This window comes from Notothenia coriiceps, unplaced genomic scaffold, assembly GCF_000735185.1.
Source record: "Notothenia coriiceps isolate Sejong01 unplaced genomic scaffold, NC01 NC01_scaffold00033676, whole genome shotgun sequence".
NCBI lineage: Eukaryota > Metazoa > Chordata > Actinopteri > Perciformes > Nototheniidae > Notothenia > Notothenia coriiceps.
In genome coordinates this window covers 5,860-19,679 of record NW_011366377.1, presented here as the reverse complement: position 1 = coordinate 19,679, position 13,820 = coordinate 5,860, and the positions used below count along the sequence as shown (strand labels likewise).

Below are 13,820 nucleotides of genomic sequence, written 5' to 3'. Positions count from 1 at the left end.
TGGGGAAACACTGATATGTTTTTGTTGTTGTCTTAATGCACCTGTAGGAGTAAGAGAGGCAGATTAAAAGCAATGTCTTTTTTCAAACTACCTCTAGCAGATGCTTATTTTATACCTTAGTTGGATGGGGATTTTTCATTAATAAAGATCACATATGGGAAATTGTTTACCAGAACATTTCTACTTTTAAAAATGTTTACACTTTAATTGTTGTCTAATTGCAAATGTCACGTATCTAAACATCTTTAAAACAAAATGTACTGTCCCTTGTCACACCTGCTGCTTGTACAATAATAATCTAAACACAGAATGGGATGACACAAAATTGTCTTAAAATAGTTTACAAAACAAACAATACCATTTTTAATTTGATAATCATGTGCAAATCATTTGATTCTGCCTTTTGCTCAAAATTCGTTTTTTCCCATTGACCGAAGACTTCCCTACTTCTGACCGTAGATGCCTGAATTTTGTGGCAAACCCAGTGCAGGGCGTCCGGCAAGTATGTCTTTTCCCCCTTGTGTCAGAGTATTGCTTTGTTTTCGGCTCCGCTCACTACACCCCAGCACATCACTTTCAGAACACAGATACCAGTAACAAATGCGAGGGAGCTGAAAACACATGTTTTGAAGATGCTCTGCTCACATTGACAATCTTTAATGTCTATAGAAATCTCTGGGGAAAGCATTTGCCCTATAGAAGTTCAGTGGCAGTCGCAGCCCACATCTACCATATGTTTACCACTTTGTAAATGAAGGACAACAATGCAAATGTACTGGAACAAGATTGGCCAGATTCCATAGTTATGAACTGCAGACTGTGTTCAGTTACATGCTGCAGGCTCATTGTCATGTCAGGATGGGTTTGGATTTACACATTTCATTGGTGCCTACTCACAGTGTTCTTCTGGTATCTTTGTGTGTTTGCCAGGTATAAAAAAGTATGTTGTTGGTCTCATTATCAAGACTTCATCAGATGCATCAAATGTGGAGGTGAGTACCTTTTTAGAATTCAAATTAAACGTTTTTTTGGGGTAAAATGGGTTCTAAATTAGTATAGAACTTAATTACAACTTTGAAATGAAAATGTCTCTAGGGTAGGCCAAAACAAACAGAAAAGTATTGGTGAATTAAAATAAAAGGTTTAACAAAAAATCTAAAAGTTGTTGACCAATCACAACAGAGCTGGCCAGCTAACCAATCAGAGCAGACTGGGCTCTGGTTTCAGACAGAGGGTGAAAAGAGGTGCTGCAGCACAGGCATTCTGAGGAAAATAAAGTGCTTTTTGAACATTATAGCCTGGAGACATGCCACAGTAGAGACACAACATACATATGAACTTGCAAATAAGCAAAATATGGTACCTTTTTAAATAGTAAAGTTGTGGTGAAATACATTTCTTTGAGATGTAGTGAGCAAACAACTAAATACATGAGAACATTTTTGTCAAGTATTCCTTTAGGAAGTGTTTAACCTACACTGACACTAACCTCGCAGCATGTGGCTCTCTGCTGTTCTAAACATAAATGCTCTGCAGCTGTGTGAATCAACTCAAGTGAAAAGCACTGATTAGGTTTAAAAAGTGTATCCCTTCTTCTGGATTACGGTCACTCATTAATGAGCGGCACACCTGAAAGCATGCATCTCTCACATGAGAGCTTTCTGAGCAAACTGTATGATCATCACATGGGAAGCAGGAAGCATGTTGGGTAATGTGTGTAGGGAGTTTCAAAACCTTACCTAACCTAAGTTGTGTTGTAATAAATCAATATGTTTCCCTTAAGTGCCTTAGATTAAAGACAAATAAATAGCTATTCAAAATTGTTGTCAAACTACTCAGGATTATAAAAAACAGAAGAAACCGAAACTAAGCTGGAATTTAAAAAGGATATCGTGGATGAATACACGTTTGCTTTTAACTACAGCTTAGTTTAGTGAATAAGGGTCAGGTTTGATGATGGCAAGGTTTGAAAAAAGCCTCATTCTGATACACCAACACCTGGCTTTGATTTTGTATTACTAACTTCATTCTGAGAAAGCACATAAAGCCCAAGTGGTAACATGATGTATCTACTTTTGAACTTCAAAATAAAATGTTTGACTTTTAATCACGTTGTTTTCTTTTATCCCTACCACCTTTTTTTAAATGTATCTCTATGGGATTCTTGACTGTATTACATTTGAACATCTGATAAATTGTTAAATGCTGTGATGACATCATGGAGCAATTGTGATGTGAAAATGAGATCGTAGGACATTATTTAATTATCCCATGTTTATTTGTATTTTTCAGAAAGAAAAGGTGTACATTGGAAAGCTGAACATGATCCTTGTTCAGGTAAGTCTTTATTGCCAATGTCAAAGAATGTCATAATGCAAACAAAATAACCAAATCACATTGTTGTAGCACTGGATCTGTGTCAGATCAACATGCGTTCATGTGCAGGCATTCTGCATTATTGGCTTACCCCCTTCACACATGAGCTGTGACATGAGGGAGAAGTGCAACGGTTTTTATTTTTGGTAAGGATAAGCCAGTTTTATCAACCTTTTTGTTACTATAATTGCAAGGACCATATTTCCAAATATTTGAGTAAAAAACGTAATGCAAAAGAATGGCAAGAAATAAACTGGGTTGTACATGTATTATGCCGTTATGAATCCAAATAAATGTGTTCAGATAAAAATTTCACTTTTTGGTTTTATAAATCCTTTTTGTGTGACTAAATAATGTTAGCTTGCTAACTCGCTTAACAAGCTTTTCTCTACCTGGTGGTGTGATCGTAAAACTTTATAGCTTATTGAAATTATGTATTTTCATTTTTCACTTTTATTGAAATCCTTGAGCACTATGGCCTAGAAATAACTAGCATCGTAAATTACCCGAAATAGTTATTTAATCTCAACTATTTGGCAGTACCTCTGCGGCCCACTAGATGGTGTCTGAGGCCCACGAGTGGACCACGCCCTACTGTACCGTGCTCTGTTAAAGGTCTCATGTCATGGCCATTTCTACTGATCATAATTCCATTGTTGAGGTCTACTAAAATAGATGAATACTGTTCAATTTTTCAAACTCACATTGGTTTCTCATACAGCATCTCTGCAAAGTATGTGTATTCACTCTCTGTCCTAATCGGCTTGTTGGAGCTCGCCCCCCCCTGTGAGCCCAGTGTGCTCTGATTGGTCAAGCGACGTGCAGCTGCTCGTGAGGAGCTGCTGGGAGGAGCAGACAGGGCTTCCGTGTCGGCGAAACAAATACAGCAAGAACAAGCAAAACTCATCCTGAGCACACACAAACACTCACAGCCGAAGTAAAAACAATAAGTGTGGCTTGATATTGAGTAAGAAAAAGGTTTATAACGCTGTGAGTATGGGTCTCTGCGGAGAGCATTTCTCCGCCATCCCAACATAGTCCGAAAAACGTTTACCCATTTAAACAGTTGTGGTAGATACCTTGTTTGTTTTAAACATCATAAATACACAAACAACAAGGAATACTTACAGGTTGTGTACCCGAATCTCCCGCTGGTCCAAACAAAGTAGGAACAGCATCGCTCTTCAGTGCCCTATACGCTGTGCATATCCGGCATGAATCGATGAAAGGTTTGGGAAGCTTTGTTTCGTGAAAGGCTGGCAGAGGGTGCGGCCATAGCTCTGGGCGTGGCTACTGGGTATCCCTACGTAGCGATACCCAGGAAGAAAATGAGAAATCTCCAACGAGGTGTTTTGGGGAGGTATATTCTGTGTTAGAATTTTACTCGCTACAGGGTGTACTTTGGGGGTTTATGACTCTGCAGACCGTTTACATGCAGAAAAACCTGCATAACACACAAGGGGACGGATAATAACCGGAAAAGCACGACATGGGACCTTTAAAACACCAAAATGTTTTCCTAACACCACAGTGTTGCAAGCAAGAAAACTAGACAAGAATATATTAACTTTGGTCCTACTGGAGAAGAAAATACATTTGTATTTAGCTAAAAACAACAAGGTAGTTGCTTGCTGCTGGAAACCCCTGAGTCAAGGAGGTCGGTTAATTCTCTTTTCACAGTGGTTACTGAATGTTCGGCAGAATGTAGACGATTACACATTTATAAATAATGAATGATAGAAAACGGCTGAAGCCTTTTGCCTTAGAATACTTAAGGCAAACTAAAAGCTCTAAATGAGTGAGTTCATGATAATGTCATTGGTATGGATTATGGATTAATGGCTCATCTTTAGCCATAGTGAGAAATCTGATGATTATCGTGGAAAAACCTTTTGGTCTATACACCACATACACTAACCCTAATAGTTTTTTAGCAATCTGTATGTGTAACACAACACTGTACGTACGGTTCATAAAACAAAGTAATGGACGCTGACAGTCTGTTGTTTGAGCATCTTACTGCTGCCTCAATTCTCCCCTCATCTTTTGCAAGGATACTTTTAACCTCAAGATGTCACAATTAATCTAGTCTGACGAACACTTTTCCAGGTCAGCTAAGCTAAAATTGCATATGAATTCTCTTTGAATGTCTCAGGCCATGCAGCGGATGTTTATAAATTGTAGCTGTAGCTTCGTGATCGAAAAGAGGATCACAACGAATGGAGAATCAGCAGTGTATTATGTTTTAAATAAACATCAAATAATATCTCAAATCATTATTGATAAAGCACTTTTTAAATCTGCTCGGAGGTTATCAGAAATAACTGATAAGTCCAGAACAACATATTATATATCAAGTCGTTTCAGGCATGATTGTACCTTTACTCTACAAACGCTGAGTCATTTAAACGCTGGGTCGTAGGAATGAGCGGTTCACTGCTGTGTGCCGTCGGATCAACAAATTAGTGTAGACTTCTTCTGGTCCTTGCTGTGAGTCATTAAGATGTTTATCAGAAAGTCTTGAGTCGGAAAGATTTGACCACCGGATTTATTGGAAAGAAAGATGGGTTTCTTCAACTGATACCATTCCCTGATTCTTATGGCTGTTTCCAAGAAGGTCATTTCCCATTTTTGTATTTAAAACAAATATTGATATTGATTACCTGTAGTTTATGCTTGTTGTTCTGAGTGATAAAAAGGTTAAGATATAGAGAGCAAATATGGATGATTTAAAGTTTCATAGCTCTGACCTAACCAAATATAACTGTCAATTGCTTACCTGGCAAAATGAGAAGGTGCATTTAATTATCGGAATAATATAATAGTATACATTTCAGAGCATTCTACTCATCTGTGACCACACTGGATTCTACTTCTGAATGTAAAACATTTTGATACTACCCGCTCGTGTGTGTGTGTGTGATGTACATTCCCATGAGGGAGACAGCCATTGGCTCACTGGCTACATGAGTGACTTTGCATTAATGTCAGTGAGACTGAGTCACTGCTTGCGTCAGCTGAGCTCATGTTTTGGCCCTCGGGGACTGTAGAGCTCCAGATTCCACACTCGTCCCCAGGAGACTGTGGTTCAGATGTTTGTGCACGGGGTGTTTGTAGTAGTTAGGGGATTGCTTATAAATATGTGATTTCGTTAACACTCTTTAACATTCTGACTGTTTACTCATGAATGATCAAAGTGTAAATCAGAAACTGGGGCACATGGCTGACTTGGGACTGAAAGGGTTGTTATTTTTAGTAGAGTCACAGTAGCAAATGTCACAGTTACACCAACATACTGCATGTGTATGCCCCGTGTACATATAGATCCTGAAGCAGGAGTGGCCCAAGCACTGGCCCACCTTCATCAGCGACATTGTCGGGGCGAGTCGCACGAGCGAGAGCCTCTGTCAGAACAACATGGTCATCCTCAAGCTGCTCAGCGAGGAGGTTTTTGATTTCTCCAGCGGCCAGATGACCCAGGTCAAGGCAAAGCATCTAAAAGACAGGTCAGCATGATGATCATCACACACCTCCGGAAGCATAATCATCTGATCTGTTTTGATGTCAAAAACCTACAGTAGGGTCTATGTATTAGACCAAACCACCATAATATCATAATAACCTTCAAGAATACAGAGTGAGTGTTTCCAAGATTTTTTTTTGTAATGGAATATCACTATACATAACTTTATACATTCAACATTTATAGCTTTTTTTGCCAAATGTAAGACTAGATTCTATTCCAGCACTTGCAGAACATCGTAAACTAGAAAGGCAGATGTCCGTTGTGTTTTATTGCATTCACCTTGACTGAACATCAGAATACATTCATACATTTAATGGAGAACAGAAGACCTTCAGGTGAAATAAGATCCGCCCTATTTTACCAAGAAAATTTCACTTTTAACGACAGTGACCACAAGAACTGTGTCAGGATATGTAAGATTTAGCCCCGCAAATGATAAAATGTCCTGTGCACTCGTTTTACAAGAAATGAAGGGGAGTTCATTTGAGAGAGAGATTCTGCCGAAGTGCAGGCAGATCTGTAAAATGTCAAAATGTGCTAAATGCAGACAGTATTTTTTACTAATTTGTATTTCTGTCTTTCAGCATGTGCAACGAGTTCTCCCAGATATTCCAGCTGTGCCAGTTTGTTATGGTATGCAGATCTTCATATCCTAATTTTTTTTTGCATCGCTGTACAATAATTTAACATTGCCTACCGAGTAGTGTTTGTCCTTCACCTGTTTATCGTCTTATTGGTTTGCACCTTAGGAAAATTCCCAGAATGCCCCTCTGGTCCACGCCACTCTGGAGACCCTCCTGCGTTTTCTCAACTGGATTCCTCTTGGGTACATCTTTGAAACCAAACTGATCAGCACATTGGTGTATAAGGTATGTTCACAGATGCAAACAACTCATTCAAGGACTTTAGACTGATCCAAAATGAATTGTATGGAAAACAATATTACTGACCTCTTAACAGTTTTATAGCAAGCAAGCTTAAAAATACTTCCAAATCAAGTTATATACACACACTAATAATCAATACATCCTTTACTAACCATCTGTTTCTTATGATTTTACAGTTCTTGAACGTGCCCATGTTTCGCAACGTGACTCTGAAGTGCCTCACAGAGATTGCCGGTGTGAGCGTGAGTCAGTACGAGGAGCAGTTTGTCACACTCTTCACCCTGACCATGTGTCAACTCAAACAGGTGCGTAAGGCTCAGATAGAGCAATGGTCTCATTCTAATTTCTTGTTGTAAACATACTAAAGAAACTATTTTGATCTAGATGCTGCCTCTGAACACTAACATTCGTCTGGCCTACGCCAACGGGAAAGACGACGAGCAGAACTTCATCCAGAACCTCAGTCTGTTCCTCTGTACGTTCCTGAAGGAGCACGGGCAGCTCATCGAGAAGCGGCTCAACCTCCGAGAAACATTAATGGAGGTAAGAGAGAATACTGTCGGACACAAGGACACTGTTCAACAGATGTACAGGAAAAATAAGAGAAGAACATTGTCTATATAAAGAATGAACAAATACGTTTCATGTAGAGTGTTGGAAGAAGCTCTGAGATATTGTACTTAAGTACATGTATCAACGCTAGAGTGACATTACCCCATTTGGGAATCATATTAAAAATGTTTGGATTATAATACTGATATATTAATGTGTTCATCACTTTAATTTTGCACCTGCTAATGGTGGAATTTATTTAAATTATTTTATATAAAGCTGGGTAGCCTTACCTCTAATAATATATAATAATGTATTATTTTATTAATTTCTTGTGTTAATCTGAGTCTGCAAGGCAGCTAGTTATTTAAACTATGAAATACACATAGTGTAAAATGACTCAATAGTACAAAAGTAGCATATAGTAAATGTCAAAACGTCAAATGTGTATTTAACTACAGAACATAAATGTGTGAAGTAAATGTACTATATCTATCGAACTATCTGTCTATCCATACCACTGTATAGAGCACAGCCTCCATTGTCTAATTGTCCCCCCCCCTCTCCCAGGCCCTCCACTACATGCTGCTGGTGTCGGAGGTGGAGGAGACTGAGATCTTTAAAATTTGTCTCGAGTATTGGAACCACTTGGCTGCTGAGCTGTACAGAGAGAGTCCCTTCTCCACGTCCACGTCCCCCCTGCTCTCCGGCAACCAGCACTTTGACGTGCCCCCTCGCAGACAGCTCTACCTGCCTGTACTCTCCAAGGTACCACACACTGACAATTACACTCTGTTTTAATCCTTGATGTAATAATTAATGCATTGTTAGGATGTCAAATACATTAGAGTGTGCACTGTTGAATTTATGAAAGCAATGCATCTTTAAAGAAATAATGATTTTCTGAGACGTTAGAGGTGGTGCAGCAGTGAAGTGTTTCGAGGTGCAGAAGTGTTTTAGTAGAGTCTCAGCTCGCAGTCATACCAAGAATCAGTTGGCACTGGTTAAGCAACAGGTGGCTGCCAAACTGCTGCCAAAAGACTTTCTAGTCACAACGTTGCTCAACTTGTTTTCCCTTTGGTGTCAATATTTTACCTTACAACACATAGTGTATGGTGTGTGTGTATAAAAAGGGACACACATATCATGGTTTGAATATTAAAGGATCATATACAATGACATGTGTGCGTATGTGTGAGCGCAGTGGCTCTGTTCCTCCATGTGTGTACGTGCTGACAGATGTCATTTCTTGTGACAGGTGCGTCTGCTTATGGTAAGTCGGATGGCCAAGCCGGAGGAGGTGTTGGTGGTGGAGAACGACCAGGGAGAGGTGGTCAGAGAGTTCATGAAGGACACCGACTCCATCAACCTCTACAAGAACATGAGGGAAACTCTGGGTATGCACTGTTTACATTAATGTGGTTCCTGTATGGCTTTTCATTCAAATCCATTCTAGTACATTTAGCATTGATTGTGCAAAAAAGGATTCCTTGTCGTTTTTATTATTTAATGCTTTGATATTGTTAGCACTGCAAGCTGGCAGTCATACAATAAAATGTTGTGCTTCCTTAAGATAACATGTGGAATTGTCACTTACATTAACTGTCATTGACACTGAACCCCAAATTGCTCCTGAAGGCACCACAAGTCTATTTAAATGATATTAGGTTAGATGATGAGCAGTTTGGCACTTTGTTTGGCAGCCCTGTGTGTTAATGATTAAAATTAGCATGTGAAGTAGATGTGCTAAGGCGTCAAAGACACAAGGCGCTATTTGAAAGTACATTCACAACATTTTTTTTTTTTTAAGAAGAAGAAAAATACATATTTTGGCAATGTCAATGCAAGGCAATGGATGAAGTGAGAACATATTTATAGTATCTGTATACCATGCAACACAGAGACATATATTGATAAGTTTCACTCGGCATTCGACTGTTTCTGTTCAAACCTTTTTTTTCAGGTTCAAACATTGTTTTAGCTGCAGAGAGATGTGCTTGTGGCTTTAAGTTCATTCACACAGTGATAATACTAATATGTTGTCCTCTGCCATCCTGCAGTGTACCTCACTCATCTGGACTATGCAGACACAGAGCGTATCATGACAGAGAAGCTGCACAACCAGGTGAACGGCACCGAGTGGTCCTGGAAGAACCTCAACACGCTGTGCTGGGCCATCGGCTCCATCAGCGGGGCCATGCACGAGGAGGACGAGAAGAGGTTCCTGGTCACCGTCATCAAGGTACACAGAAACCTCAACCTACCACAACTTTTACAACTATAAGTGTGTTTATATTAGGGCTGGGAATTTGAAAGTAAATGTGTATTCGAATATTCGACCCCCAAAAAAACGGCTAACCAATTCACCGAAATGTACATATCCTAAAAAAAAGATGAGGTTTGAGTCTGCGTGATCTGCGTGTAGGGAGGGGCAGCAGCCATATCATTAGCTAGAACTAGATCTGATGGATTTGGACATAAACGCGAGTGAAGTATAACCGGACGCGAGAGAGAGAGATCAGCACCTGCAGCTCTGCCCGCTGTGAGGGACCGGTGAGCGGAGCAAAACACACCTTTAGACCTAACACATTTAGCTATGACACTGTCGTGTACATTGAATTATTCCATTTGATAATATGTAATCAACTTAAGCACCCCTCCCAAAAAAAAAAAAATTAATTTCTCATATTCGAATACCTGAATAATTTCAAATATTCGATTAATCGATCCCATCCCTAGTTTATATAGGTCAATATCACCAATTACACCGTCGTCCTTAGAATTTAGACAAGACAAAACTCCTTAAGGAAATCCTGTAGTTATGCAGGGGAGGGATCCCTCAACCAAGAAACAGAAAAGCTAAATATGTCTTGTGAACAGAAAAAACTATATAATAAAATGAAAACATAAACAATCACTGAGTGTGTTCAGAAAGGTTTAGGTAATAAATACTGTAAATTAGTCAAAACTGACTTAAAAAATGCTCACAACTACGATTAAAATACAAAATCAACATTTAAAGCTGTTTTAAAAAAAAAAGATATATCATTGCAGTTTTTCCTTTTCTGCTCTGGTCATGTGGTCACTCTGATGTTAAAGAATCGTTCACACCATTGTGTAGAACACTGAACATTGACTGTGTCTTCGTTTCAGGATCTCCTGGGTCTTTGCGAGCAGAAGAGAGGGAAGGACAACAAGGCCATCATCGCCTCCAACATCATGTACATCGTCGGCCAGTATCCTCGCTTCCTCAGAGCACACTGGAAGTTCCTCAAAACCGTCGTCAACAAACTCTTTGAGTTCATGCATGGTGAGAGATTTGGGAAACATGCATTGGTTTTAAAACGTGGTTCTATGAATACCACAGTTTTAAATTAGGTAATTTAAATGCAACATTATATCCCCCTTCATGCTCTTTCTCCTTCAGAGACCCATGACGGAGTTCAGGACATGGCCTGTGACACGTTCATTAAAATCGCCCAGAAGTGCCGGCGCCACTTTATCCAGGTGCAGGTGGGAGAGGTGATGCCCTTCATCGACGAGATCCTCAACAACATCAACACCATCATCTGCGACCTTCAGCCTCAGCAGGTCAGCATTTTTATTTCTACAGTTCTGCTCGAAATTGAGTAAGGGGTGCAGCGAGGGGGTCATTAATGAGAAAAGAACCCAGACAGATGAGCAGAGATTCCTGTCTTACTAATGAATGGCTAAATGCACATTATCCTGCTAAATTCTCTTAGTAAATAAACCGATTTCACTTACAATATGGAATTTCAACAACGGCAACATAACTTAAAATGTCCGCAGCACTGATCAAGCTTTTGTTCTCCAGACCTGTACCGAAAGTCAAAAAGTCTGTTCCCATGCCACGTTACCTTTTAGTGCTTACTCTCCGGTCTTTCTTCTTCTGTTCATTTCTCTGTCGTCCAGCCTTCTATCTTTTATACTCTTTCCTTTCTTTTTGGGTTGGTATTCTTTATCTTGTTCACTTTTGCTTGTCCTTACTGAGGACAGTTCAGCGGTCAAGTGTTATTTACATAGAAACTTAAAAAAGTTTTGCATTGTATTTTCTGATAGAGTATCAGACAGGAAACAGTTTTTATCTTAGCAACAACTGACCTTACATTGACCAAACGTCTTTCTGTGGATTGATATGATGCTGTCTTAAGTTCAAAGCGTCAGCGTTAGCAACAGTCTGCTATCCCTTGTAGCAGTCTGCTATCAGTAAATAGCTGACCTCTGAATATCCCTATTGACCAATCAGAGTTGAGTATACTGTGTATAAATTCTATTATTCGTTCAATCAGGTTTTAATGTTGACAATTGTCCCTGTTTCTGTCCAGGTGCACACGTTCTACGAGGCAGTAGGTTATATGATCGGAGCCCAGACAGATCAGACAGTTCAGGAGCACCTGATAGAAAAATACATGCTGCTTCCAAACCAGGTGTGGGACAGCATCATCCAGCAGGCCACCAAGGTAAGAGACCCTCGCACTACCACATGCTGAAGTTTAACTAATGAACCAATCTATTTATCTATGATAGACAAAGAAGAAGAGTGTGTTAATCATCTCTCCTCCTCAGAACGTGGACATCCTGAAGGACCCGGAGACTGTGAAGCAGCTGGGCAGCATCCTGAAGACCAACGTGCGGGCCTGTAAGGCCGTGGGACACCCCTTCGTCATCCAGCTGGGGCGGATCTACCTGGACATGCTCAACGTCTACAAGTGCCTCAGTGAGAACATCTCAGCCGCCATTCAGACAAATGGTAAGGGAGATGTGTGTTTGGGATCATACAGCAGACTAACAACATGCCTGTGGATTCATCTCGTAGTGTTTGTTCCACAATGTTGCATGATAGCTGATAAGCCTTGCTGAAACTAACCTTTATTTTCATTACCAATTAATCTATGGATCATATTTTAAAGATATATTTTGGGCCAGAGAGACACAGTGGTGAATTTTGAACTGGCGTACAGGGCAGCAGACAGGGCAAATGTTATTATTTTTCTGTCAATCACTAATGGTTGCAGCTTTAGTGAAGGGGCCCTTTTATGCTTTTTGGGGTTTTCCCTTTCCTGTAGTGTGTTATATATCCTCAAACGCCTCCACTGGACTATGGAACAGTCGCACTTCTATTGGCTAGCGCTCAACAGCATTGTACGGGATAGGCAAAGGGCGGGACATCTCTAAGCGGTTGACCAATCACAACAGAGCTGGCCAGCTAACCAATCAGAGCAGACTGAGCTCTGGTTTCAGACAGAGGGTGAAAAGAGGTGCTGCAGCACAGGCAGTATGAGAACAATAAAGAGCTTTTTGAACATTAAAGCATGGAGACAAAAGGCACAAAATACAGATATAACATGGAAATGAGCATAAGAGGGCCCCTTTAAGGTCGCACAGCAGTTATTAAGGAATGCAGAGGCTTCATAATGTATTGCCTCATATGTATTGCCTTGCCCTTGTGGAGGACTTTTTGTTTGGGTTATAAAGCCAGTTTACAGATCTGTACACTGCAATGTGTGTCCCTTCATTGTTGTTCAGGCATCCAACTCAACTGGCTTTAGATAAGCCAGTCCTTTATTAGTATATAAGTGCTTAGTTAGTATGTAAGTGCTTAGTTAGTATATAATGGCGCATTTCCACCGCAGGCCTAGCTCGGCCTCGCCCGGTTTGGTTAGGCCTTATTAGGCCCGGCTCACTTTAATGCTGCGCTTCCATTACAGTTTAGGAGCTGGGGCGGTAACTATACTAACGCAGTGTAGGCGGAGCCGTGACATCATCTTCAATGAGCAGCCGTGAGCACTCCAGAAAAAACAAAATCAGCCGTTAGCTGTTTGCACTCAAGCTCCTCATATCTGCTCAGAAACTAGACAAAAGTTAAACAAGTACAAACCACAGATTGTCTGTGTCATGGCGAATACAGTCGCTGGTTTATTTATGTCTGTATAGGCCGTTGTGACTGTGGACGCGTCTGAGCATATAGCCTATATTGCGTTAGCTTAGCCGATCTCCATTTTAGACAACAAAACAAATCAAGTTTTATTTATATAGCACATTTTTAAACGATTTTTGGTCGAGCAAAAGTGCTGTACATATAATAAAAATACCCTACAGTAAAGACACTTTACAGCAAATACAACAGCAGTTTGTGCAGAATATCAGTATGAGAAAACGACAACCTCTGTCCTTAGACCCTCACATCGTACAATGAAAAACCTCCGGAAAAAACCCCACAGTTTAAAGGGGAAAATGGGAGAAAACCTCAGGGAAAGCAACAGAGAAGGGATCCCTCTCCCAGGACGGACAGACGTGCAATAGATGCCGTGTGTAATCGAAGAGATAATAAATGTTACACCGTCGGTAGACCAAATGTTTGGAAATGCATGTGTCTGTCTATCAGTGATGCAAATTAGTCGCTTTTCGGCGCCTCCCGCTTTTTTAACGCTGCTTTGGGTGACTTGTGTAATTCGTGG

At 40.2% G+C, this 13,820-nt stretch overlaps 1 protein-coding gene across 1 annotated transcript in view; it reads left to right on the top strand.

Moving 5' to 3' along the window:
* Positions 1 to 288: 288 nt before the first annotated feature.
* LOC104961694 (exportin-1) overlaps positions 289 to 13,820 on the top strand; it is a gene marked incomplete at its 3' end in the record, with an annotated part of 17,843 nt that continues 4,311 nt past the window's right edge. Inside the window, exons 1-15 of the mRNA XM_010790024.1 lie at positions 289 to 502; positions 931 to 992; positions 2,293 to 2,337; positions 5,701 to 5,882; positions 6,487 to 6,535; positions 6,652 to 6,771; positions 6,966 to 7,094; positions 7,174 to 7,332; positions 7,912 to 8,109; positions 8,600 to 8,738; positions 9,402 to 9,583; positions 10,495 to 10,651; positions 10,769 to 10,932; positions 11,688 to 11,822; positions 11,929 to 12,112. Of these exons, the coding sequence (XP_010788326.1) occupies positions 460 to 502; positions 931 to 992; positions 2,293 to 2,337; positions 5,701 to 5,882; positions 6,487 to 6,535; positions 6,652 to 6,771; positions 6,966 to 7,094; positions 7,174 to 7,332; positions 7,912 to 8,109; positions 8,600 to 8,738; positions 9,402 to 9,583; positions 10,495 to 10,651; positions 10,769 to 10,932; positions 11,688 to 11,822; positions 11,929 to 12,112 (1,948 nt within the window). The remainder of the gene's footprint in view (positions 503 to 930; positions 993 to 2,292; positions 2,338 to 5,700; positions 5,883 to 6,486; positions 6,536 to 6,651; positions 6,772 to 6,965; positions 7,095 to 7,173; positions 7,333 to 7,911; positions 8,110 to 8,599; positions 8,739 to 9,401; positions 9,584 to 10,494; positions 10,652 to 10,768; positions 10,933 to 11,687; positions 11,823 to 11,928; positions 12,113 to 13,820) is intronic.